General features: G+C 33.0%; 1 protein-coding gene across 1 annotated transcript in view; it reads right to left on the bottom strand.

Annotated features, from left to right (window-relative positions):
• Window positions 1–25,916, bottom strand: part of oca2 (oculocutaneous albinism II) — a 176,523-nt gene that overhangs the window by 47,123 nt on the left and 103,484 nt on the right. Inside the window, exons 19-21 of the mRNA XM_021477197.3 lie at window positions 14,816–14,943; window positions 13,813–13,872; window positions 7,336–7,440 (exon numbers count right to left, since the gene is read on the bottom strand). Coding sequence (XP_021332872.2) covers window positions 7,336–7,440; window positions 13,813–13,872; window positions 14,816–14,943 — 293 coding nt within the window. The remainder of the gene's footprint in view (window positions 1–7,335; window positions 7,441–13,812; window positions 13,873–14,815; window positions 14,944–25,916) is intronic.

Below are 25,916 nucleotides of genomic sequence, written 5' to 3'. Positions count from 1 at the left end.
TTTAACATGACAGAGAGTAAAAATAATTTCATGGGCGCTTCTCCCGGAAAAGTTTGTGCATGACCGGCGTAGGTATGAGAGCATGCATATCACCCCACAACAGTGCTTGAGTGAGAATAAGTCCCAAAAGTGTGCTTTTGGGTTGGAGTGGAACTTGTTTAGCCATATTAAAATTAACTTCATTCACATGTAAGTTGTAAATACTTCATTTGACCCCCCTTTTGTGAGTTATTTGAAATGCATCACTATTATATTTCCAGAATTTATGATCCACCGCAGCCCCATTTAGTGCAGAAGAGTTTAGAGGAACTAGATTTATTACATGCCAATTCATTAACTTCTCTTAAACCACATAAAAGTAAATGGTTATTTAACAAGAAGAGGAACAGAGTTGAGAATAGATGTTGTGAATAACACACATTAAGATTATGTGTGTTAGAGATTATTATTGACGTCTTCAATAGACATCAGCGTACATTCTACAGGGCACTTTTTTCATTTTCTTTGTATTAAAAAGTAAGCAACCTCACTAAGCATTATTTAATTTAAAGTAATGATAAGTTGATGCTTGACAAACAACATGCTCGTCTTTCTCACTCATTGGTGGTCAATGTCAGTGATAGTCAAGGAAGCTGCTGCAATTTTGCACTGTTGACTTCCACAACATCAGAAGGCGGCAACTTTGTGTTAAAATCATTTAAAAAATGAAAAATATATATTTTTGAAAAAAGATGGATGATGTATTTCTACAGGGACTCAAGGAAAAAAATAAGATTTAAAGAAAATTGTAATGATAAAATATCCTTCAAAGAAATGCCATTCCTTTAAAATTTCTATTTATAAAACCCTGAGAGGCCCTTCATAATCTCAACCAAAAACCCTTCATAATCTCACAGACTGCAAAGGTTTGATGTTCTTTTGGTATTTCTAGTACATCAAAATTTGCACTGTGTGTTCCTAAAATTATAGCTTTGATTGCGGTTTAAAGGTCGACCACAATACATGGCCATCTAAAATGGCCAATGACGGTTATGCTACCCTCACAAGCTAAGATCTAGTTTTTTTTATTGCCACTCCATAACAGTCCATGGCATGTGGTCAAATAAACGGCCAGGGACACAACAGGAGATCTGCAAACATGAGGCAGAGGAGAGAGCCATCTATATGTCATATATAATCCATTAGAGATGAGACCCAGGATAGAAGTAAACAGATTCTAGACATTGTATTGATCTTCAGATCAGATGTTCAGTGCTCCATATGGATGACAGTGATTGTGTCAGGTTTGAAAATGTGTGGAATACTCAAACCGAACAAGCCGTGCCTGATACAGTACATGAATCAAAAGACATGATTGGCAGTTTAAAAATTGCTTTGTGCATCGTGAGATGGAGTCAATACTTCAAGCAATTTAGATTTCATTAGTCATTTTTAAACAACAATGGCTTAAGGCCGGTATGAATTTACAAGTCATAATTTTCTGGTTAGTACTGTTTTTTTTTTTTTTTAAAGCTGGTGGGTTATTGGAATGAAGCTTGGAGTTTACCATCCATTACTTGGTGTTGCCAAGTTATGAAGTTTGATTTGGACACCAGCATGCCAGCAATTTCACAAGATGGTAGTTAAAAATGTATGATAACAGTGATTTAGAGGAGAATACATGGGTTCACTTTTATTGTAAATGTTTATACTGCGCTCATTTACTCACCCAGACTCATAGGACTTATCTTACATAGTCAGAAAATAAATGAACAGACATATAATGAAATCTGTGATATTACTTCCACTACATTGAAAGTCTATTTTTATTCACACAATGCTTTAAGCTTCACAAATTTATGTTTAATAAACAATGTCAGCATGTTTAAAAAAAATGAAAGCTGTTTATTATATAAAAGATCATATCTCGTCAGAAGAACTTCATTAAACAAAATGATTATGGATTTTTTGTGTGTTTTTTCAAATAGTTTTGGGGGAAATAGACTTTCAGTGGAAAGGCAGAAATCCCTCAAATTTCATAAATTTTTTTAGTAGTGTTTAATAAATTTTTGATCGGAAATTTTCTGAGGCTCCACCCACTACTGCACGAACACAGAGAGAACACATAAGCTAAAATGAAATTGTGAAAAATAAAGTTGCAGAAGTTAATTTGATCACGGTGAAAGTCTTTTTATTATATTTTTATTAAGGTGTTTATTCTTATATTTCAAATGAAATAACATTCAAACCCCAAGCATCTTTCAAGTTGGAGGCTAGGCAGAGCTACGTTTTTAGATTGTGATTGCTAGTTGACCAGCAACACATTCGAAAAATTAGTTTTCAGCGAAAGAACCATCATAAAATAACTCACGACACTACTTATGAGACAATTATGATAAAATTTCCTTTGCTTCTACGTCTGTGCGCTGCTACAGTATATCAGTTTAGTATGTTCACTATGTTACATAACTGCCCCCTGCTGGTCTTGTCTTTCTTGTGTTGAATCATTTTGTGCTGTGCCGCGCAGTACTGAAGCATTGGGTGAGGTCACTTTCATTCACTTGCACATTCCCAGTAGCCACATCTGTAACTCTTTATCTCACAGGTACATCATAACATGTCCAGTAGGAGGCAATAATAATAATCAATTATAATGGTAAATCTTGAGACCATGATTTTACATTGCATGGTCATTATATGAAGATGTATACTGAAAAAAAAATATCTTGAGACCACAATACATTATTATATTCCATCAAGTTATTATGTTTTGGTCTTAACATGCTTTAATGTTCCTAAATGGTCACTTTAAATAAACTGAATGTAAGCTGATTTTTTGCTGGTGGTGGAGTTGAAAGAAGTAACATTCATTGTTCTACTGAAATGCGAAGTGTGTGCATCTAACTGCACTGTTTTAGTCCAGAATCAGATTGTGAAAGAGAACTGCTGAGAAGTCTCTCTTGTGCTTATACAGTGACGATTTTATACAAAATCAATGGAATCCATTACTACCAGAGGAGAACGCAAGTACATTTCGTTTATCTCTCCTCTTCTGACAGAGCGAAAGAAATAGAGACAGAATATGAAACCAAACAGGTTAGAAAAGGACAGCTGAACTACAGTACTCGTCCAACAACTAACTAGTCAAACAGAGAAAGATTTAACTGTAAACCCTAATCAAGTTCAATTTAACTGAATAATTTTAAAGGCAAAGAATAAACACTGTTCTTTTCAACTTTCTATTGGTTAAAGAATTCATTCAAAATGTGACTTAGTTTCCAAAAATGTTTAGCAGCTCAACTATTTTCAGGGTGACATGGTGGGTCAGTGGTTAGCACTGTCGCCTTACAGCAAGAAGGTTGCTGGTTTGAGTCCCGGCTGGGCCAGTTGACACTTCTGTGTGGAGTTTGTAGGTTCTCCCTGTGTTTGTTTCATCTTGGTGCTCAGGTTTCCCCAACCTTACAAAGACATGCGCTAAAAGTGAATTGATTAAACTAAATGTGCATAACACATGCTGGAATAGTTGGTGGTTCATTCCACTGTGGCGACCCCTGATAAATAAGGGACTAATATATAGAAAAATTAATGAATGAACTGTTTTCAGTTTTGAGAGCAATAATATTACTTGAGCACCAAATCAGAATGATAAGAATGATGATACTGTATGATCCTGACAATAGGAGAGATGTCTGCTAAAAAAATAGAAGAAAATACATTTTCAAATTTAATAAAACAGCAAACGGTTAAAATAAATTGTATTCATATTTTCATAGTGTTTGCTGTATATTGCTATTTCTTTTTCTGAAGACATAGATAGTCCGCCAACCTGCTAGTTTTGAAAATAAATAGTTTTGCTAAGCAACACAGGGAAACAGCAAGAAAGAAATGAGGGTAAAATAGACAGATCAAATAAAATGTGTGGAAAAACGCTGGAGAAGAAGGAAATGAAAAGGCTTTTGAAATGCTAAGTGATTTCTGGAGTGACTTGTCTCTTCATCTGCCCTGCATTCTTTCCTTCTGCTCATTTGGCAGTGAGCGATCGGCGGCACAGCTCTGTCTGTTTGGTGCCATGTTCATCATATCAGCTCACAGCACGTGTTTCTTGATGATGCACATGATTCATGCGTTGCTCTGATAGCGCACCATCACTCAATACTGTTTCTTGCACGTTTCAGTTGACTGTAAAGGATAAGATACACTATTTTCACCTATTTGTCAACAGATCGTGGGCCGTTAACAAGGCACGTCATGCAGCGATGCTGATGTCCTGCAGTGTGACATGCTATACTAAAACTATGTGAAAAAGCATGTTTCTAATTCATTTATAATCACACAACAGCTCCAGTATCCTACTTTTTACAAAAGAGTAGCTGGAGATTTTATGTCTTGATTTGTTTGGAGGGTTAATTTAAGTGTAAAAAAATCATTGCTGAACACAAAAAAAAAAAAACATATTTTGAATATTGTTGGAATAAAACTCCCAGAGATGGGTTGCGGCTGGAATGGCATCCGCTGCGTAAAAAAAACGTGCTGGAAAAGTTGGTGGTTCATTCTGCTGTGGCAACCCTAGATTAATAAAGGGACTAAGCCGACAAGAAAATGAATGAATGAACATATGAATGAATGAATGAATGAATGAATGAATGAATGAAGGAAATACAACTAACATTCATAGTAGGATGATGTTTGGGTGTAGTGTCTCTTTAAGCAAGAGATAACATGCAAGAATCCAAGCATTGGCATTACTTTTTATGCTGCTCTCTGGAATACTTGATTTGCCAAAAATAACAGATAATATCCCTAATAACAGCTGATAAAACTGTTATTACAGGCTCATCTGGGCAGCTACAGAAATGAGCAAAAAATATTAAAACACAAATCAAAATGTTGCACAGAGTGATTTAATTATGTCATCAGGTTATCGTGGAATCACTTTACTACAAAAGCGGCAGTTGTCAGTGTGTGTCTCTGTATTATTCAAGGAATCATGTACTGACAATACTGCAAAACTGGCAATATTATTTATTCAGGGAAAAATAAAATAAATAAATAAATAAATAAAAGTAGATGGCCGGGTAAAAAATAAAATGGTGAGCAATTTTAGCATCTAATCAATGTAAATGTATACTTACAAGTATAGAAATTAGACCTGCACAATTTTGGCAGAATAGAAAATGGCATATTTTTTTGCTTAAAGTACAGATCACAATTTTTCTCACAATTCTAAAGATGTAAAATAATGGTTAATATCAGTAGGCTATTATTATTGTTATTTCTCAAACATATAGTAAAACAACAATAATATTAGGTGTAGGTCTACTTTTGGGTAAAACTACATTTTAGACTTTGAATGGTGGACTTAAACTTTAAATGTGTCCTGGTCATTAATGCACAGTAAAGTGATGACATCAGAATACAATTATTCATAATTCTGAGGTTAAATTATTATGTTTGAGACATATGCTTGCAATCTGTCATTGACAACATTATTAGATCTTTTTTTCCACTGGTAAAATCAGACATTTGTTGTTATCAGATTCCCTCTTGCATTATATTCAACATTATAGGCTAGAGTAGTTATCCTGACACTGTTAAACATTTATTCTCATGTACAATATTAAATGCTTGTCACAATCATAATTCTAAAATGCGATATGATTATCCAAATAATGTGCACGCTTTCGGTTTCATTTTCACTGCCAAGTGCGGTTCATACTTCTCGCACGGCTCCCAAAGGATTACTCCGTGCCACAAACTGAATGTTATTTACAACTTTATTACCTGTTATTCACAGCCAATGCAGGTTCTGTTCACTAAAGTAGACTTCATCACAGTATACAGTATAGTATGTGACTCTTTCAACACCATTTGGAGGTGCCCACAGTGCTAGGCTACATATATAAAGCAATGTGAAGAGACTTGTGCAGTTACCTTTGCTTTTCTTCTGAACTTGAAAGTATGATTGGCAAAATCATAGAAATGCTGGATTAAGATCGTCTAGGGGTCGAATCGAGATCGGGGTATTTTTTCGATTAAACGTGCAGCTCCTAAATGCAAAATCATAAAAAAATGAAATCTTACCTATGAAATGTTCTGCCTTTATGCTTTTTTTTGTTTGTTTGCTTGTTACTACACTTTTACACAGCACTACAGTCCAGCATCTTTAAATTGGCTTTAGTCTTGACTTGTGCGGTTGAATGACATTTGTCCTGGGAGCACTGTACAAATGTGGCAGCGCTATTGATGCATGCTAACGGTCCATATGCGGTATATATCTATGAGCTGTAAATATTACTTTTGTTAGACAAACTAGGTTTGGGCCGAGCTTCACCTGCTGTGCTTTGGTTTATCATAGTGTAGGTTAGATACTGCATCAGAAACGTGAAGATTTCCTTTTCAACAACTGACATATTTTTTCTTTTTGGATAGTTAAGGTAGAAATTGGGCCAATAGAATAGGTTGTTTTGTTTTATCTATTCCTATTGTTTGGATGCTGCTCACGTCTCATCTCTCAAACTCTCCCATCTACCATTTTGTGTCCTGTTTGCTGCCTGTTATTTTCAATATATTTTCGTAAATATTTATTGTTCTTTATATATATAAATTTTTACACTTATTATGACTATCTTTTGTAAAAAATGAAAAAATAAAAAAAAAACTCAATTTATTGCATTTAGTTAGTCATAGTATTTTGTTCCTCACTCGTTGATATTGTGTGTATGTATTTCATCCAAAATTAATGTTATTCTCTTCCCCCTTAACTGACCATCTTCAAGATTTTTAACTCAGCGGATGCCCTTCCAGACTCAACCCAATAGTGGGAAACCTTCATACACACCCATTCACAAACACACATACACTGCGGCTGATTCAGTTTATTCAATTCACCTGTACCACACGTCGTTGGACTGTGGGGGAAACCAGAGCACCTGGAGGAAACCTATGCAAACACGCGGAGAACATGCAAACTCCACATAGAAATGCAGACTGGCCCAGCTGGGGATTAAAACCAGCAACCTTCTTGCTGTGAGATGACCGTGCTAACCACTGAGCCACCATGCCACCCATATACTATTTTTATTTATTGTTTGTTTGTTTGTTTATTTAGCAAGGGCAATTAAGGCAAAAAAAAAATCACACACTATTTTAATTATTGTGGAAATGCTGATCTTTTAAAGTTTCTATCCTGAAAGAAATGCATATCAGTTTCTATTTTTCAACTTCTTTTAGTAAGAAGAAAAAAGTGTTATTGACAAATGAAGGAGAGCAGGGTGTGATTAGGAGCTAGCTTTTTGTTTGACCACATCTTTGTGTTTGTGAGCAAATGGTTGTGTGCTGTTCTTGTGTGTTTCTCACCATAGTGGCAGTGAAGGGAATGTTGTCTATTAGAGAGGACGCCAGCGCTGAAACCCACAATACCAAAATGATGGCGATGGCCAACCGTTCATCCTCTGGCACTGCCTGGGAGAGAAGATAACAATAAAATATGTCACAAGCGCAAACACACAAACCCTCTCTCACTGTCAGTCTCATAAAGGCCTGTAGATGCCAGCACAAAGGTGGGAGGCTTCGCAGACAATGTGTTCATGACACAGTCATATTGGATTTATTATTTCACGGTCTGTTGCCTTCATAAACCAAAGCACAACACCACACGTGTACACAAACACACATAAACACACACTTTCTCACCATATACCAGTTTGTCTTCTGGTTATATATGTGAAAGTATGAATAGATCTACAAATTATGTGATTTTCAGTTCAGATTTATTGAAAACGTGACCTAATTTTTTATTTTATATATATATATATATTTTTTACAAAGTGTAAAATACATTGCTCTGGGTACATTTTGTTGCACGTTTCAGATGACAAATAACTAGGGGCGCTGTTTCCATTTTTGTGAATCTGAAATTTGTTACATAGGGTATGTATTTTTTGCATGTTTCAGCTAAACATCCTTCTGGTACACTTCCATGAGAAAGCGGGGATTGTAATCAAGATCACCAAGACCACTGAACCACATGATTTTAATTTGTTTTGTTCTCTTTTGTGCTTCACCAATCTTGAACCTGAAATAAGCTGACTAAAGATAGTTGTTTATATGGAGATATACTGTAGAAATTTGTCGATATGCATATAAACATGTGTGGCAACATTATACAATTACAAAATCATAGACATTGCATTTATTTACTATTTTGTACTGCACAAAAACAATCCTTTTGTTTGCATATAATATGTCCCTGTAAACATAACTACTGTCATTTTTATTATGTAATTCATTTTTATTTTACCTAAAACCTTTTTCATTTTCATTTTACAAAGACAGTTTTTGCTGTTACACAAAAAAGTAGGTTGTATTTCCAATGAGCCTGTGTTGCATAACTAACAGACATAATGCATCTCAGTTTCCATAAATTCATACTATTTTTAACTTTGGTATTGTAATATTAACAAAGTAACAAAACCAAATGATAATAATAACATAAAATTACCTGCCTTCTTGAGGCTTATCAAAAGCTATTTTCAATAACTATGATTTGGGCTAGGGAGTTATCTGAGAAAGAGAGTTTTTAGTCTTCAAATCCCTGCCATTTTCAGGACATTTTGAATAGAATAAACAGTGTGAACCTGCTTAAAAGAAATGTTCAATACAAGTTCAACTACTACTAATTTTAAAAACAAAGACTTGACATCTGTGCTTATAGAATTAAATTAAAGGTCTATAAGATAAGGCACGAGAAATAATACAGCATACACTGTCACTAAATTGCTCACAATCTTTTTTGAGCCATGTACAGTTTGTTCAATCTTCCAGCTTTTATAAACATAAATAAATAGGAAATAGGAAGAGATGCTGTGTAGTTGTGCTATTCAAAGTCCCATTCAAATTATCATTTCCACAAACGTATTATTAAAAAAACACACTGTCAACCATATTGACCAAGAGACAGTTTGGGAAAACATATTTTGTTCTTTAAAAAATCCAAATTACCAGATACATAACACATTTTAAATTCTGACACAGATTGAACTGGAGACCAAATAATCATTTTCTCTGTAAATTATCTTCAGGTCGAAATTGCAGTTTTTTTCTCACCAACAAGTTAGAATTTTTATATATGGTGCGGGAATGTAAGAAGTTGTGTGAGTTGTGGGAAAAACTTTCATCAATAATATCTGAAATTATAGGAAAATAAATACTATTGCAACCAGTTGTGCTACTTTTAATTGATGATTCTAGTTTGGTTTTGACGAAGTGACAAAGAAAGGTCTGGTTGGCAGGACTAACATCTGTTAAAAAGATAATTGCGCAAAGATGGCTCCCTTCACATTCTTTATTTATTCAGCAGTGGCTATTGCAGTTTTATGATATAGCATTGTTAGAACTTTCAACAGCCAGATTAAAGCTAGAGCCTCAACTCTTGATGCGTACAAAAAGGCTGCAAACTAGCAGAAAGACTCATGGATAATACAAATTAATGTGCTACAACCTGAATCCTTAAATCTCTGATAATTTGTGTGAATTTCTAGTTACTTTATTTAATTTACTATCATGTGTGTGTGTGGGCGCGTGTAATAGTCCATAAGTCAATAAACCATTTGTAATAGTTTTAATAACTCTTTCTAATAACTAATTTATATGAGCTTTGTGATGATGACATAATTTTTTACTAGATATTTTTCAAGACACTTCTATACAGCTTAAAGTGATATTTAAAGCATTTAAACCTTACATGTAAACCCTAACTGGGTTAATTAGGTTAACTAGGCAGGTTAGGGTAATTAGGCAAGTTATTGTATAAAGATGGTTTGTTCGGTAGACAATCAAAAAATATATAAGCTTAAAGGGGCTTAAAATGATTTTTGACCTTAAAATGTTTTTTTTTTTATTATTATTATTTATTTAAAACTGTTTTTATTTTAGACAAAATAAAACAAATAAGACCTTCTCCAGAAGAAAAAAAATATTATCAGACATACTGTGAAAATGTCCTTGCTCTGTTAAACATAATTTAGGAAATATTTAAAAAAGAAAAGCTATTCAAAGGTGGGCTGATAATACTGACTTGTATTTGTACATGCATGTGTATGTATGTATGTATGTGTGTGTGCACACTTATGTATATTCATATGTATGGGTATGTGTGTATTATTTTCTATGATACTTTAGACTGTAAATATAGCCTTTATTTAATATGTTTGTGTTTCAGATATGTGTATCTTTTGTTTATATGTTTTCTGTTGGTTATTTGTCTTGATTGCAATGCTATTTGTGGGATCGCATGGCCTTTGGCACCACTGCGGGGTAGGGTTTGTTTTTTTTGGGTTGGCTGTGGGTGTTGAGGAGTGGATCTAAATTTTAAAGATGCTGTGACCACTCACATGTAAAATCCATAAAAAAAATATCACAAAAAATAATATGGAAAATTTCAGAATATGATTTCTGAAGGGTCATGTGACATTGAAAAACTGCAGTGATGACTGCTAAAAAATTCAGCTTTGCCATTAAAGTAGAACAGAAAACCATTTGTTGAATTAATAATTGACTATATTTTTACTATTGTTCTTATTAAAGGAACACAGACAGGTAAATTCTGGAAGAGTTTTTTTTTAAACATAACAAACACAGACATCTGAATGGTTGTAAAGTTCTGTGAAGTTAAAGAAATAACCTTTAATTAATACACGATGTTGGATTGGATTTGTTATTTAACCAAAACAAAATCACAATACACTTAACACACACACATCTTCTTTTAATGTACACTGTTTAGGATTTTTTGAAAATTACACAGTATTTAACTGTAATATGAACTTTATTTTGCTGTAGGACAGTTATGTAGTATGGTACTGAATTTTAAAGTTGCATTGTAAATTGTACTGTATTTTCCAGTAAAGATATATATATTTCTGTAAATATATATATATACAGGCAGATTAATTGTGCTGTAAATGTAAATTGTGTTTTTACTGTAACTGATTTAAAGTAAATTACTGGCAAACTGCTGCCAATAAGCTACTGTAGAATCTACAGCATAATGTTAAGCGTGTATGTGCGAACACAACATAGATTTTTATAAGCATCTATGAAGGATGTGGTTTTATTTCCGGCGACTCCCTGCTGTTTCTATATGTATGGTCATATTTTTGGGGGTCTGGTGCTGGTGATTGGACTGAATGCATCAGGGCTCCACAGCAGCACCTGTCATGAATAATTACTGTGATTGTTTAAGGCTCACACACCAAACGCAAGCTGACGGGTCTATCAGAGTGTGATCGCCAGCCAGGCAGAGCTGGACTCTTCCAGGCCTGTGGAAATCTCTGTATTTACGGCCCACACAGCTCCACTATTGGATCAAAGATAACAATCATTTCAGCCAGCCAAACAATTTAATGAGGCTCGTTTGGCTCATTGTTAATGTATGGAAATAAATGCTTCTTTTCAGTGCCCGGTTCTAGGAGCATGCATGCTTCCCATAAGGATTATCATTTTATTGGTTTTAGAGTTATAAGTCATTTACTAAACCAGCCGGCAAACAAGGTGAATCACAACACTATAAACTTTAGTTTGAAGCAAAAATGAATAACACTTTGTGCCCTAATATGCATTTATTTATGCCTAACTAATGCACAGATGATCACTAGCTAACAAATGACTCATGAAAAAAATAAACCATACTGCATCAGCCACTATTAAGGGTCTATAGCAAGAGTTCTCAATGTCTACATTAAAAGGTCCAAATCTGAATTTTTATTAAGGTCAAAGGTCCAGAACAATTGAGTTTACAAATCTTGTTTTGAATAAACATTCATAACATGCACCACAAGTCAACACTATTTAATTTTATTTTTAAAAAAGTGGCATTTGCATTTCAAACACATTAAATACAATGTAAATGTGGCAAAACTATTAATATAAGTGCATTTTTGTACAAAACACAACAAAAGGTATATAATATCGGGATGCAGCTATGACGATGCAAGCTGAGGTTGCATATCTCAGAGATGCAATGTAAGACCCAATGCACTCAATTGAGCTAGTGATGTCACTGTGAAGGGTTAAGGGTGAGGTTATGTGTGGGCATTAAAAAGCAGCTCAGCTTTTGATTGCCACTGCACCAGGTCTGCACCCAGACCCCTCTTCAAAAAAGGTGAAAAATACAAAAGGTATGTAATGAAAACTTTAGGGTCTTGTAGTTTTGCGGTCCTGTATTTTGTGCATACTGCAGTTCAAAATGAAACGTGTTTCATTTTATAGTGCTGTCTCACATTTCTACTCTTTCCAATTTCAAATGTCTCATTACAAATCAAGCAGAATGGCTTAGTGCTGGCTTGTGGCAAAATAAGCGCATACTTATCTCTCTATTCAACTTTGAACTGTTGATTCTCTTCATTAAGCTTTTTTTTTTCGTGAGACCGACATCTTCATCCATTCAAATAAATGCTAAGCAGCTGTGTGGTAAAGCAGGTGTGCGCGATTAGCCCGCTCAATCGCATAAAGCCTCGTAAGATCAATGGAGGTCATGATAACAGAGTCACGCAGAAAAACTTTGAATATTTCGCCTTCGATTTTATTTCCGCCCATATTTTATTTATTTATTTTTTACAAAAAAAACAAACAACTAAACAGCTGATTTACAAGGTTTATGTCTTTATCAATGAAGGAAAAATGCACAATTTGAATATTCTGGACAATAAGAAGCCATGTTCTATTGTAATTAGTACTAATTTATATACATATATACTGTATATTTTAGGTTAAGTTAATATATGAACTGCTATTAATTAAATGCGTCATCATGAAACTTGTACATTTTTACATTAACTTATACATTAACTTGATGAATTTATAAATTAGGTTATTTACCTCGGTAATACAAAGCTATGCATTGTAGCCCTCCAGTTGTTTGCTTTAATTACTCCTTTGACAATGATTTGCAAAGACCTCATCGTGTTAACACTTACTGAAGCACATTTGACTTCTTTTACTTGTTATAGATACATAGAAGTCAGACGACAATCATTTTAGATGATAAAATTATAAGAATCATTATATTCTATTACCAAAATTACGTAGATGAAAATAATTACCAACACTTTACTTAAGAACAAATTTCTTTACTTGGTACCAATTTCCACTAGCCAATTAACTACTGGCTAATTATCTGCATATTAATAAGATGTTGGCTGTTTATTAGTACATATTAAGTATTTTCTTATTCTACATCCCTAATCTTACCTAATACCTAAACCAACTACTATACCCACGGTCCCACTAGAGTTTGAGCATGCAAAATTCTGTCATGCAACGCTGCGAAAAGGGGCAGGATTAAACAAGATGAGTAGACATAAAAAAACAAGTGATTGCTCCATATTCTACATTTTTGTACAGAGAGGATATGTTTTGATCCTCTATTGGTCTTACGCAATCATGCGATGCAATTTTGCTGGTCAGAGTTCACCTTGCTTGAACTTTGCACCGCAGCTTATCTTACTAACTGTTAATTAGCAGCAAGTGAGTAGCTTAATTGTGCTTTTTGATTTTTTTATTAATAAAATGTTTATTGAAAATCACAAAAACAGTGTAACCAAATATTTTTAATACTGCAAACATGCAACCAACCATGTGATCATTATATAAACAGAAACACAGCTAATGCTACATCGTAACATTGCACTTCACATTACTATTGTGTGTTTGCATTATAATCAATGGCATGATTTAGATGTTTTGTGCTGATTTGTTTACCTTCTGCAGTGACTCAAAACAACAGTAAATGAATAGTGAACTTCCCCTTAAAGTCAGTACAAAGTCAATACTCACTTTTATCAACACTGCAGTCTGCTCCCCAATGTAGTCGATGAGCTGCAGCTGAGCGAGAGCCTTTAAAACACACCAAAGAGAACAATCAAGCCATTGACCAAAAAACAAAAACAGACATTTACCCTGACAGCTCTGATTTTCAATCCTTTAAACTTTTAAATATCAAAATTCATGAAGTATATATATTTTTTATATCTGGGTGCTTGCGTTGAACCCTGCTTTGAGTGATTGTGAATGCTGGCTCTGCTATAGAGGGCAAACAGTTTATCTTGGAGCAGCGTTAAGCTCCCCACTGGGCCCAAAGGGTGGGCTTCCCTGTGTGAATACTGTCCAGCGAACAAAACAAAGGATTAAACCTACACAAACAGCAAACCCAGCATTTCTGCTGCTGACGAGCTCACTTTCCTCTTACTTAGACTTCCAATCTAATCTCTAAGTCGCTCCCTTTCTCTTTCTTCACTTATAAATAGGATAGATTAAAAAATAAACATAACATTAGAATATTTTATAATAAGAAGTTAAACTTTTTTATCTTTCATGACAATGCACTTTAAATATTCAAGTCTAAAGCAATGCATGTTTTTCCTCTTTCATTCTTAAGTTATAAGGCTTTTTTTATTAATTGTATACAAATATAATTATTTTAAAAGTATATTACTATTAGTTATAAATAGTAACACATTTTGAGTTGATACAAATACATATATTGCAAGTATCTATTATATATGTATTAATAAATGAAAAAAATATATATATAATTTTTGCATTTACTAATCCATTTATTTTACATATACATCTCATTACTGATTCAAAACAGCACGTTGGACACAAAAAAAGTTTTTTTTTTTATTTTGCTGATCAAATCAACATGGAGCAGTTGTTCCTTTCAGCTTGGTAAACAATGACCAGACGTCACTGTAATGTATCACATGCCAGAACACTGGGCTACAGTATGTGGGCGTTTGTGTTTTCAGGCATGTCTGAGTCGTGAGCATTACCATACCTCCATGAGCACAAACAGAGCAGCGAAGAACAACAGCGTGGCCCATTCTACTCTATGAAGAATGATCTCAAAGTCCTGAATGTCAGCAAGCACCAGTAACCACAGAGCCCCCAAGATAGCGATCCAACCTGAGGAGCAAAACATCAAGAAATGAAATGAGAACACTGACTACACAAACCCAATCTTATTTCCTGCTGATGGAAATGAGTCATGCAGGTTATTAAATCAATGAATCAATCGATTCAAAATCAATTAAAACAAATTTGTCAGAGGGTGTACAAAATAAGTTATATTCCAATGAAATGCATTATTTATTTAAACAGAGTTTTCTCTAAACATGTTAGTATTTTTAAGAATGCATATTTAAATAAAACATGTCTTAAAATCTCCAGCCCTTTTGCTTCTCATGTAAATGTTTCTTGATTTAAAAAGTTTGTTCATTTGTTCGTTCATTTGTTTACTTGTTGTTGATTTATTTATAATTTATTTAACAGTGGCTGTTGTTGTAAATGAGTAATGCAAGTAAACAAAGGAATGAACAAAGGAGCAAAGAAACGGACAAACAAATGAATGAATCAATAAAACAATAAACAAACAAATCAATCAATCAAATGAATAAACAAATAAGCAAACAAATGAACAAATCAATCCATCAATCAATTAAATTAATGAACAAATGAACAATTTAATAAACCAATCAATCAAATATCAATCAATCAATTAATCAATCAAGCAATCAAATGAATGAACAAATAAGCAAACACGTGAACAAATCAATCCATCAATCAATTAAATGAATGAACAAATGAACAAATCAATAAACCAATAAACCAATTAATCAATCATCAATCCAACAATCAATCAATCAAATGATCGAACAAATGAACAAATCAATAAACCAATCAATCAATCATCAATCAAATAATTAATCAATCAAATGAATGAACAAATGAACAAATAAATAAATCAATCAATCAATCAAATGAACAAATGAGCAAACAAATAAACAAATCAATCAATCAATCAAATAAACGAACAAATAAACAAATCAATCAATTAATCAATCAAATAAACGAACAAATGAACAAATCAATCAATCAATAAAAAGAACAATTCAATCAACCAATCAAATAAATGAATAAATGAGCAAAGAAATGAACAAAATTAATCAATCAATCTAATGAACGAACAAATGAGCAAACAGATAAATGAATCAATCAATAAATCAAACAAAAACAAATGAGCAAACAAATTAACAAATTAGTATATTAATCAATCAGGAGACGCAGAGGCGCAGTATAAAGTGCTGCCACCTTACAGAAAGAAGGTTGCTGGTTCCAGCCTCGGCTGGGTCAGTTGTCGTTTTTATGTGGAGTTTGCATGTTATCCCTGCCTTTGCGTGGGTTTCCTCCGGATGCTAAGGTTTCCCCCACAGTCCAAAGACATGCAGTACAGGTGAATTGGGTAGGCTAAATTGTCTGTAGTGTATGAGAGTAAATGGATGTTTCCCAGAGATGGGTCGCGGCTGGAAGGGCATCCGCTGCATAAAACGTGCTGGATAAGTTGGTGGTTCATTCCGCTGTGGCGACCCCAGATTAATAAAGGGACTTAGCCGAAAAGAAAATTAATGAATAAATAATAATCAATCAATTGAACAAACAAATTAATTAATGGATCAATTAATCAAGTGAGCAAACAAATGGACAAACCAATTAATCAAATGAACAATTAAATAAACAAACAAATGAATTAATAAACCAATCAATCAAATGAACAAACAAATAACCAAACAAATAAACCAATCAATCAATCAATAAATTAATCAATAAAATTAACAGACAAATGAACAAATTAATAAATCCATAAATCAAATGAACAAACAAATCAATCAATCAAAACAAATCTGCCAGGATTGTATGTAAGGTTAATGTTTCTTGGGTCAGATTTTGTTATTATGGAAACCAAGACAAAAACACTGAGCACAAAAACACTTTTAAACTCATTTATGTATCTGCTGGTTTGCTTATTATTGATTTTTTTTCCAAACACAATCTTATCCTGTTGTTGCACTTAAAATGTTTTAAAGATAATAGAATCCTGAAAAAAAAAAAAAAAAACTAAAACAGCCAACGGTGGATAATGCAATGCATCAATCATATGTTACATCTCTATCAGTCATGCTTTCCCCTAACACAGTTTCATCAGGCGATCAACAGCCTTCATGAATCGGCTATTCCAGTCACACAACTCCTCAGTCGACGGGAGAGATCCCAACCAGCGGCATTCAATTAGTAACACGGTCCAGCAAGCCCACAAACAGCCTCATAAATGCGCTGCACATCGATACACTCACACCACAGGTAGACTGAGACGCCACGGTGCAAGACAGGGTTGTCAGGGTATAAGAATAATAGGCCAGTTACTGGATAGTCTTCATTAAATGCTTCTGTGATGTGGCTGATAGCGATCTAAGTACCTCAGTCTAAATAAATGATGGCATCACAAGTACAACAGAGATAACAGAACATAAAAGTGGCAGTTTCCCAGAGAGAGTAGAGCGTGTTAATTAATTCTGCATGCTGTTTTTATTTTTAGAGCATTCAGTTGCATAATGAAAAATACAATAGTTTAGAAGTTTAAAGTTATTTATTTATTTATTTATTTATTTATTTATACTTTTATATTATTTATTTATTTATTTATTTGCTTTTGATTGTTTAACAAGACTGCACTTATTTAATAGAAATTAAAATGAATTACTCTTTTCAATCATTATGTTGTTTAAAATGTAATTGTTTTGTGTGATGGCAAACCAATCATGCTAATAAAAACAATTCAAATTATTGTTGTTGAAAAAGGTTATGCTTGTTTACATTTGTGTGGAAAGTGTTATACTTTTTTAAGATTGACTGGGAAAAAGAAAAAAAAAAGCTTTTTATATTTTTTGAATATTTTATGTTATTAAAGTAGAATCTTTACAATTTCTTAGAAGACATTTACAAATCATTTTACATTTAGGTGAATTGTTGGGGAAATTTTGCATGAGTTGTTTAGATGCATGTGCATGTGTGTGTGAGTGCATGTGTGTATAATAATGCTTCATTTTTTAAATAATTGTAAAGATTTTTTTACCAAGAATATAAAGTTCTTAACAGCAATCTTTTAGCAATTTCAAGTGTCAGAAAATTAATTAAGAATAAATATTTCTGGATTAGCTTTCATACACTACAAATAAATGTAGTCATAGGCAGTGCTGAGGCTAACATGTTACAAGTAACGTAAGTTACATAATATTACTTTTTTAAGTAACAAGTAAAACATTACTTTAAAAAAATAACTAATAATGTGACGCAAGCCCTCTTATAGTTTCATTAATTTGATAAAAAAAAAAAAAAAAATCTTCCTAGGTATGGGTTGCGGGTGAAATCTGGCATCTGCTGCGTAAAAACTTGCTGGATAAGTTGGCGGTTCATTCTGCTGTGGCGACCCCGGATTAATAAAGGGACTAAGCTGACAAGAAAATGAATGAATGAATGAAAATAATTTTTTGCTGAAATACAATTAGTCACAATGAATTATGCAGTCAATGAGAGAATATGTTCATTATTTTGATTGCATTGCATAAAAAGAAAAGAGGATTGTCTTAATGGACAGTGATTTAACCTAATAAAATAATAAAAACGTATTAAAACAAATAATAAAAAGTAGCAAACACATTGTTTTAAACGTTCAATAATCTGAATATACAGTACAGCATGTAGCTCTGGGGTCAGGAAGTTTTCAGATAACATGATCCTAATTTTTTTTTTATGTGTTTTTTTAAAGGTAATTGTACGGGAACTGTACGTTATACAGTGTGTTGTAAATTGTAGAGATCCTCTATTAGAAAAGAAAAAAAAAACAAGCTCTATAAGAGATCAAACCTTTGCCAGGTAATAAAAAGTAAAACAAAAGTAAGCAACAAAACTAATTGCTTTTTGGGGAGTAACTCAATATTGTAATGCAATATTTTCAAATGCAACTTTCCCCAACACTGCTCATAGGTAGAACATTTTGTAGCACATACTTTAAACCACTCATGTTTTTATTTTTTGTCTCAAAAATCTTTATAGCACACATGTTAAATAGAGGCTAAGAACATTAGCTGATTTAAACATTGTACACTGCATCTAAAGAACATTGCCAAACATTTTACTACTGATTAGCTGATGTACCATTTCTCAGAAGCCCGAATAAAAACACACTGTGTGTCAGAAACAAAATGTACAAGTGACTAAATCGAGAAGAAAAATTCGACAGGACATGGTTATTTGCCGGAGATAGAAGTCCATCATAATGAGTGTGCCATTTAAACATCAAGGCCGTGCACAAGTAATGCGTCACATGTCAGCCTTTGACCTTTACTATAATAGCCACAGAAAAATAGGCTTTATTCTGGACCTGTGTATTATAATCAAATGCCTGACGTGTGAGAAAAAATGACTGACCGCAAATGTTACAACAAACGGAAGCCATTAGCACAGTTAATGAATGCTTACACACTGAGAGAAAGATTTACAAGCAGGAAGATCAGAGTTTGAAACATATTAAAATGCAGTAGATTATTTTCTGAAGGTTGCATTTTACCCCAGCAAGCGTTAATGGAACATTGATTGTACAATTTCATCCTGATAAAATAGTTCCTGGAAATAAAACCCTGTAATATATTGTTTGTCATCATAGCAACAAATAAATTAAAAAATAAAGACGTGAAAGTGTCCATTTAATTTGCTATTTTGCTTTTATTTGTTTGTTTGTTTGTTTGTTTGTTTGCTCTATATTTATCATTCTATTTCTATTTGGGTAGAGGAAGAGTTAATGTTTGTTTTATGTATGAGTGTTTGGAAACCAGAAAGACATAGTAAGGACTCACATACTGTAGTAAGGTGTTTGGACAATGGTTACATGCAACCCAAAAACATCCCTATCAAAGCTCTGTTGTCAAAATATCTTTTTTATGAGACAATAACAAAGGGCTGTATCTGAAGTGTTCCGTCATGAACACATAAAGGTGGCTCAATAAAAGTTTCACAATGCAAAGAAGATCACAATCTACAACTGTGCACATACACTAGCAATTGCAAACAAAAAAAAGAATATGGTATACTTAAATCATGAATGAGTGAACTTATTTACAGAATATACACAGTAAAAATGATTTGTTTACTTACAAATGAACAAAAAAATGAACATATCAATTAATCAATCGAATAAACCAGTAAATCAATCAAATGAACAAATCAATTATTCAAATGAACAGACGAACAAACAAATCAATCAATAAGTCAATCAAATAAGCCAATCAATCAAGCAAATTAACGAACAAACAAACCAATCAATTAAGTGAACGAATAATGAACAAACAAATGAGTGAACTAATCGATCAATCAATCAAATGAAAAACAAATTAACGAAACGATCAATCAATCAATCAAATGAGCAAACAAATTAACAAAAAATGAGCAAATTAATTAATCAAATGAATGAACTTATCAATAAATCAAACAAATGAACCAACAAATGAACAAGTCGATAAATCAATCAAATTAATACAATGAATAAACCAATCAATCAATCAATCAATCAATCAATCAATCAATCAATCAATCAAATAAACGCACAAACAAACCAATTAATCAATCAGTCAATTAATCAATCAAATAAACATACAAACAAACCAATTAATCAACCAAATCAATTAAGTGAACGAATTAATCGATCAAATGAATGAACAAATGAGCAAACAAATGAATGAATTAATCAATCAATCCATTAAATGAAAAAAACGAATGAATGAATGAATGAATGAATGAATGAATGAATGAATGAATGAATGAATCATTCAATCAATCAATCAAATGAGCAAACAAATTAACAAACAAATGAATCAATCAATCAATCAATCCATCAAATGAAAAACAAATGAACAGATCTATCAATCAATCAAATGAGGAAACAAATGAATTAATCAATCAATTAATCAATCAAATGAATGAACCAATCCATCAATCAAATGAACGAGCAAATGAACAAACAAATGGACAAATCGATCAATCAATCAATTATTCATTCAAATGAGCAAACAAAATAACAAACAAATGAATCAATCAACCAATCAGTCAATCAAATGAATTAACCAATCAATTAATCAATCAAATGAACAAACTAATAAAAAAACAAAGAAACAAATCGATCAATCAATCACATGAACAATCAAATGAACGAATCAATCAATCAATCAAATGAATCAATCAATCTGTCAAATAAACAAACCAATTACTTGATCAATCAAATGAGCAAACCAATCAATCAATCAAAACAAATCTGCCAGGGTTGTATCTCAGGTTAATGTTTCTTGGATCAAGTTTTGTAATGGAAACCAAGACAAACAAACTGAGCACAAAAACACTTTTAAACTGTAATTTATGTATTGATTTATATACAAACACAATCTTATCCTGTTGTTGCACTTAAAATGGTTTAAGGATAATAGAATCCTGGAAAAAAACAGCCAACTGGTGGATAATGCAATGCATCAATCATATGTTACATCTCTATCAGTCATGCTTTCCCCAAACATCGTTTCATCAGGCGATCTGGCTGAATGCAGTTACACTATAAAATGATTAGTTGACTTTACTTAAAATAAGCGAGTAAACATGTTGCTATAAAAACGATTAGTCTACATTACTTTAAAGAAAAATGCAAACCCATTGCCTTAAATTTTTAAATAAACTATGTACATAACTATGAAAATCAAAAATCAGCATAACAGTTTTAAGGTATAATGGATTTACTTACTTGTTCTAAGTAAAGTAAATAATAACCTTTTACAGTGTACAAACTCAGAAATAAAGGCACAAAAACGACAGTATCACTGGGGTGGTGCCTTTTAAAAAAAGAACATTTTTGTACCTAAAAGGAACATTTTTCAAGTCAAGTTAAGCCTTATTGTCATTACGATACATGTCTGGACATGCAGTGGAACTAATTAATCATAAATACACTGAACACTGAACATAAGCCTATTAATATATATATTAATATATATATATGCATAGCTAGCATATACTATATACTTAACTAAACACATAAGATACTTAACTAAACACATAATACAGGCTATACTATTACTTTTACATGAGACTAAACAATGTTGTGCAAACAATTGTGCATTAGAGGTATTAAAGGTGAATATTGTGCAAAAGAGGTATTTATGATTTAATATTGTGCAAAATAGTTATTTAATGTTGTCCTACAAGGTCCACGTTTGTAATTGTATAGGCATAAAAGTGTACCTTTAAGGTACAAATGTGCACCTGATAGGTATAAAAGTGTACTTGTTAAAAAAAGAATCAGTGTTGGCTTTTATCCTCTATTTCTGAGAGTGTAAAGTTTTAACTGAGCATTTTACAATCTCCTCACCACCACAAATTTGCACCTCCAGCTGAATGAAAGTAAAAGTCTTTCAAAATTAAAAGAATCAAAGCAAATAATAAATTAAATACTTTGCTAAGGGCTACCATCCAAATGCAGCTTCATTTTCATGTAAATTTTTGGTACAGCAAAATGAGGGCATTCATAAAATGATTCAATGTTTTGCAGGGATCTGTGAAAACATCAACAGTACAGCCAGTCATATACAAAACCAAAACTTGAGAAACTTGAGAAAAGACTTCTCTGGTGTTTTAATTTCACTATTAGCCAGCATAAGCTTGACATTCACAAAACACTCATAATTCTCACAATTTTTCTGACTCCCAAAATAGTCTTAAATGTCAAAAATCTAACCCACAGCACTCAAAGTAGAATAGTAAATTACAGAGCAATTATCTAAAAATCTAACTTCCACCGGAAAGACTGTTTCCTGCTGGCCAGCCGGAGGTTTTGGGCTTTTACAAGCACTGCCAGTTAGTGAAGTGCCTCAATTAAAAAAAAAAAAGCTGGACAATAGTCAGACAGTTATTATTCAGGTTTCCCACATTTAGCACAAAACAACACACGCATACACACACACTTCTGGGATTACAAGCAGCTCTGGTCAGTAAGTGGCTGCAACAAACTGATATGCTATAAATCATAGTGGAGGGGGGGGGCGACAGTATACTTCCAATTCGACCAAAATTTGATTAAACAGGTGAGTGCCGGAGATTGCCCATGGGAAATCATTTAATAAGGGATGAGAAGGACGAACGGGAGAAAGAGCCAGACATAGGAAGAGAAAGAACAGCAGATGAGAAGCAAGGATTCATCCGCAGTCACACAGAGGACACAGATGTAGCATAATTGTGGAGGAGAATGTATTCATGTGGAGATGTTTTGATTTAAATGCAAAAAAATATCTCACAAGGAAAAGGCAGTGGTGTTCAGAATAGCCAAATGATGAAGACAAAGTTATGTAATAGGAAAGAAGAAAATCTCAGAGACTTGTAAAAAAAAGAGGTATAAAAACAAAGTTGCAATAAGAGAAACTTTAGCCAATAATTTTATGAGGAATAATTCAAACTCAAAATTAAAATAAAAGTCTGAACCTCGCTGATATAATTGCCATTTTTATTTATAATCTTTGTTATGCTGCTCAAGTGTGGTTGAAGATGTGTATGCAAAAAAAAAAAAATCATTATTCCGAAATTAAGCTTTTATTTTTCTTTAACAATCTCTCAATATCCTGTGATTAAGTGAAAGCCTGGGAGAAAGAAAATAATGAAGCTTTAATCTCTGAGACTGTGATTATTAAGGTTGCTTTGCTTCTCATGAGATTAGAAAAAAATGAGTAGCATTAACTTTATATTGTATTTTTTTAGTTAAATTGTATAAAGTCTTTGGGGAGATCGAATAAAACATGAAAGTTCACATCTCTTAAGTCAGATAGATACTTTTGCCTTCTTTTTGCAAGCTGAGAACAGGAAAACGTGGCAACAATTTGCCCAGTCGCTAGCAAAATTGCCTCTTTTAATGAGTCTGATTTCTGCTGTAACATTCAGATGGTAGGGTCAGAATTAGGGATATCCAGATCCAATCACATGATTAGAAATCAGGCCTGATCATGTGGTTTTAAACTCAGAATCAGATGTTACCTTCCGATCAGAACATATAGAGTAAATTATGGATTAAGTCTGAATTATTAGCCCCCTTTTTTTCTTTTATTCTAAATGATGTTTAACAGAGCAAGGAGATTTTCACAGTATGTCTGATAATATTTTTTCTTCTGGAGAAAGTCTTACTTTTATTTTGACTAGAATAAAAGCAGTTTTTAATTCTTTTAAAAAACATTTTACGGTCAAAATTATTATCCAATTTAAGTAACTTTATTCTATAGTCTACAGAACAAACCATCGTTATAAAATATCTTGCCTAAATACCCTAATCTGCCTAACCTAATTAACCTAGTTAAGCATTTAAATGTCACTTTAAGCTGTATAGAAGTGTCTTGAAAAATATCTAGTAAAATATTATTTACTGTCATCATGACAAAGATAAAATAAATCAGTTATTAGAAATCAGTTATTAAAACTATTATGCTTGGAAATGTGCTGAAATGTCTCTTCGTTGAACAGAAAATGGGGTAAAAAGTAAACACGGGGGCTAATAAATCTGACTTTAATGGTATATTTTCATTATCTATGAGCGCATTTAGAGTTATGTAGTGCCACAGAGAAACAGCAACGTGTGCAACATGAATTTACTTTGTTGCAGAGACGCTATTGGTTAAATGCTGGCAAAGTAGAACAGAAGCAGCTTGAAGCAGAAAGCACAAGTATGCCTGCAGTTTAGAGATATTATAAAGTTAACATTGCTATAGCAAACTGTGAGATATGTAAACTTAAGATTGCCTGCGGGTATTTTAAGTTTAGATGCTGTTTGTTTTTATAGTAGATTTTTATATATATTTATATTTATTGTTGCATTAGTCCAAAAGTGAAGAATTTATCTGTTATTTATTAACTATCTCACAAAAGTGCTCTGTTTGTTAACAGAGTTAATGAATTTCAAAATAAGGTGAATTCGATAAAAAATAAGGATCATCCTGGATCTGTTTCTTTGATCTTTATTCTTTTTTTTTTATGTATTATAGTAGTTTCGGATCGGGTTTTGGTATCGGTAGATACTCAAAATCAAATGACTCGGACTCAAGGGCAAAAAAACCTGGTTGGGACATCCCTAGTCAGAATTTACAGATTTTCATCAACACATACATAACAAATTCCAGCACTAGTTCATGTGTGTTGTAAAATGAACCCCAGATTTTCTTCACATAAGCAACAGGACAGTTTTGTCACAACAAAATTCCAGAAAAGTAACTTTTGATTTGCTTTCTGCTTCAATGTTTCCCCATACAGCATTCAACTAAAGAAGGAGGAGGAATTGGGAGCCCTCAGCAGTGCACAGCACAAACAGAGCCGGGAAAAAAATAAGAGAGAAAGAAAGCTCTGCAATTAAAAGAAGTTTGCAGAGAAGCCTGAGAGGCTCATTCATCAAACCCGAAACAACACAGGCATTCCGGCCCGTTGAGTGAGACACAAACACAACCTCATCATGTTCTTCATTTGAAAGCAAATGTGTTTCTACAAGCACCTTCTTTATAAAGAACTCAGCCTCGCTCTGGATGTTCCTGGAAGAAATGAGCTGTTGTGTGTTTTCTACGTTGATTAATCCTCCTCCGTTTCCTCATTCATTATTTGGTACAGCTTGTGTGCTGTCCGGGAGATAAATTATGTCTGGTTCTTAACTTGTTTATTTGTAAATAAATGACGATACATGACGAAGCATTTAATATGCACATCCTTCAGATCTCGTATGCAATAATTAAAAATTTGTTAAAAAGTTTTACTCTAAAATAAATAAATATTTTACTGACAGTGTCCATGTCAATAGATGCCAGTCTATTCAGAAACAAATCAGTCAGAATAATATTCACACAAAAACACCTTCTAAAAAATAGGAAGGCAACAATTAATGTTGAAATATATATATTCAAAGATGATTAAACAGAGAGGTAAGGGTTCATTTTTCATTTTGCTCCAATCCAGCACTAAACTGTTCTGGGGTCATTAGCCAACAA

This window comes from Danio rerio, chromosome 6 (assembly GCF_049306965.1).
Source record: "Danio rerio strain Tuebingen ecotype United States chromosome 6, GRCz12tu, whole genome shotgun sequence".
Lineage (NCBI taxonomy): Eukaryota > Metazoa > Chordata > Actinopteri > Cypriniformes > Danionidae > Danio > Danio rerio.
The sequence above is the reverse complement of the archived record's forward strand: the minus strand, read 5'-3'. Positions and strand labels throughout refer to the sequence as shown.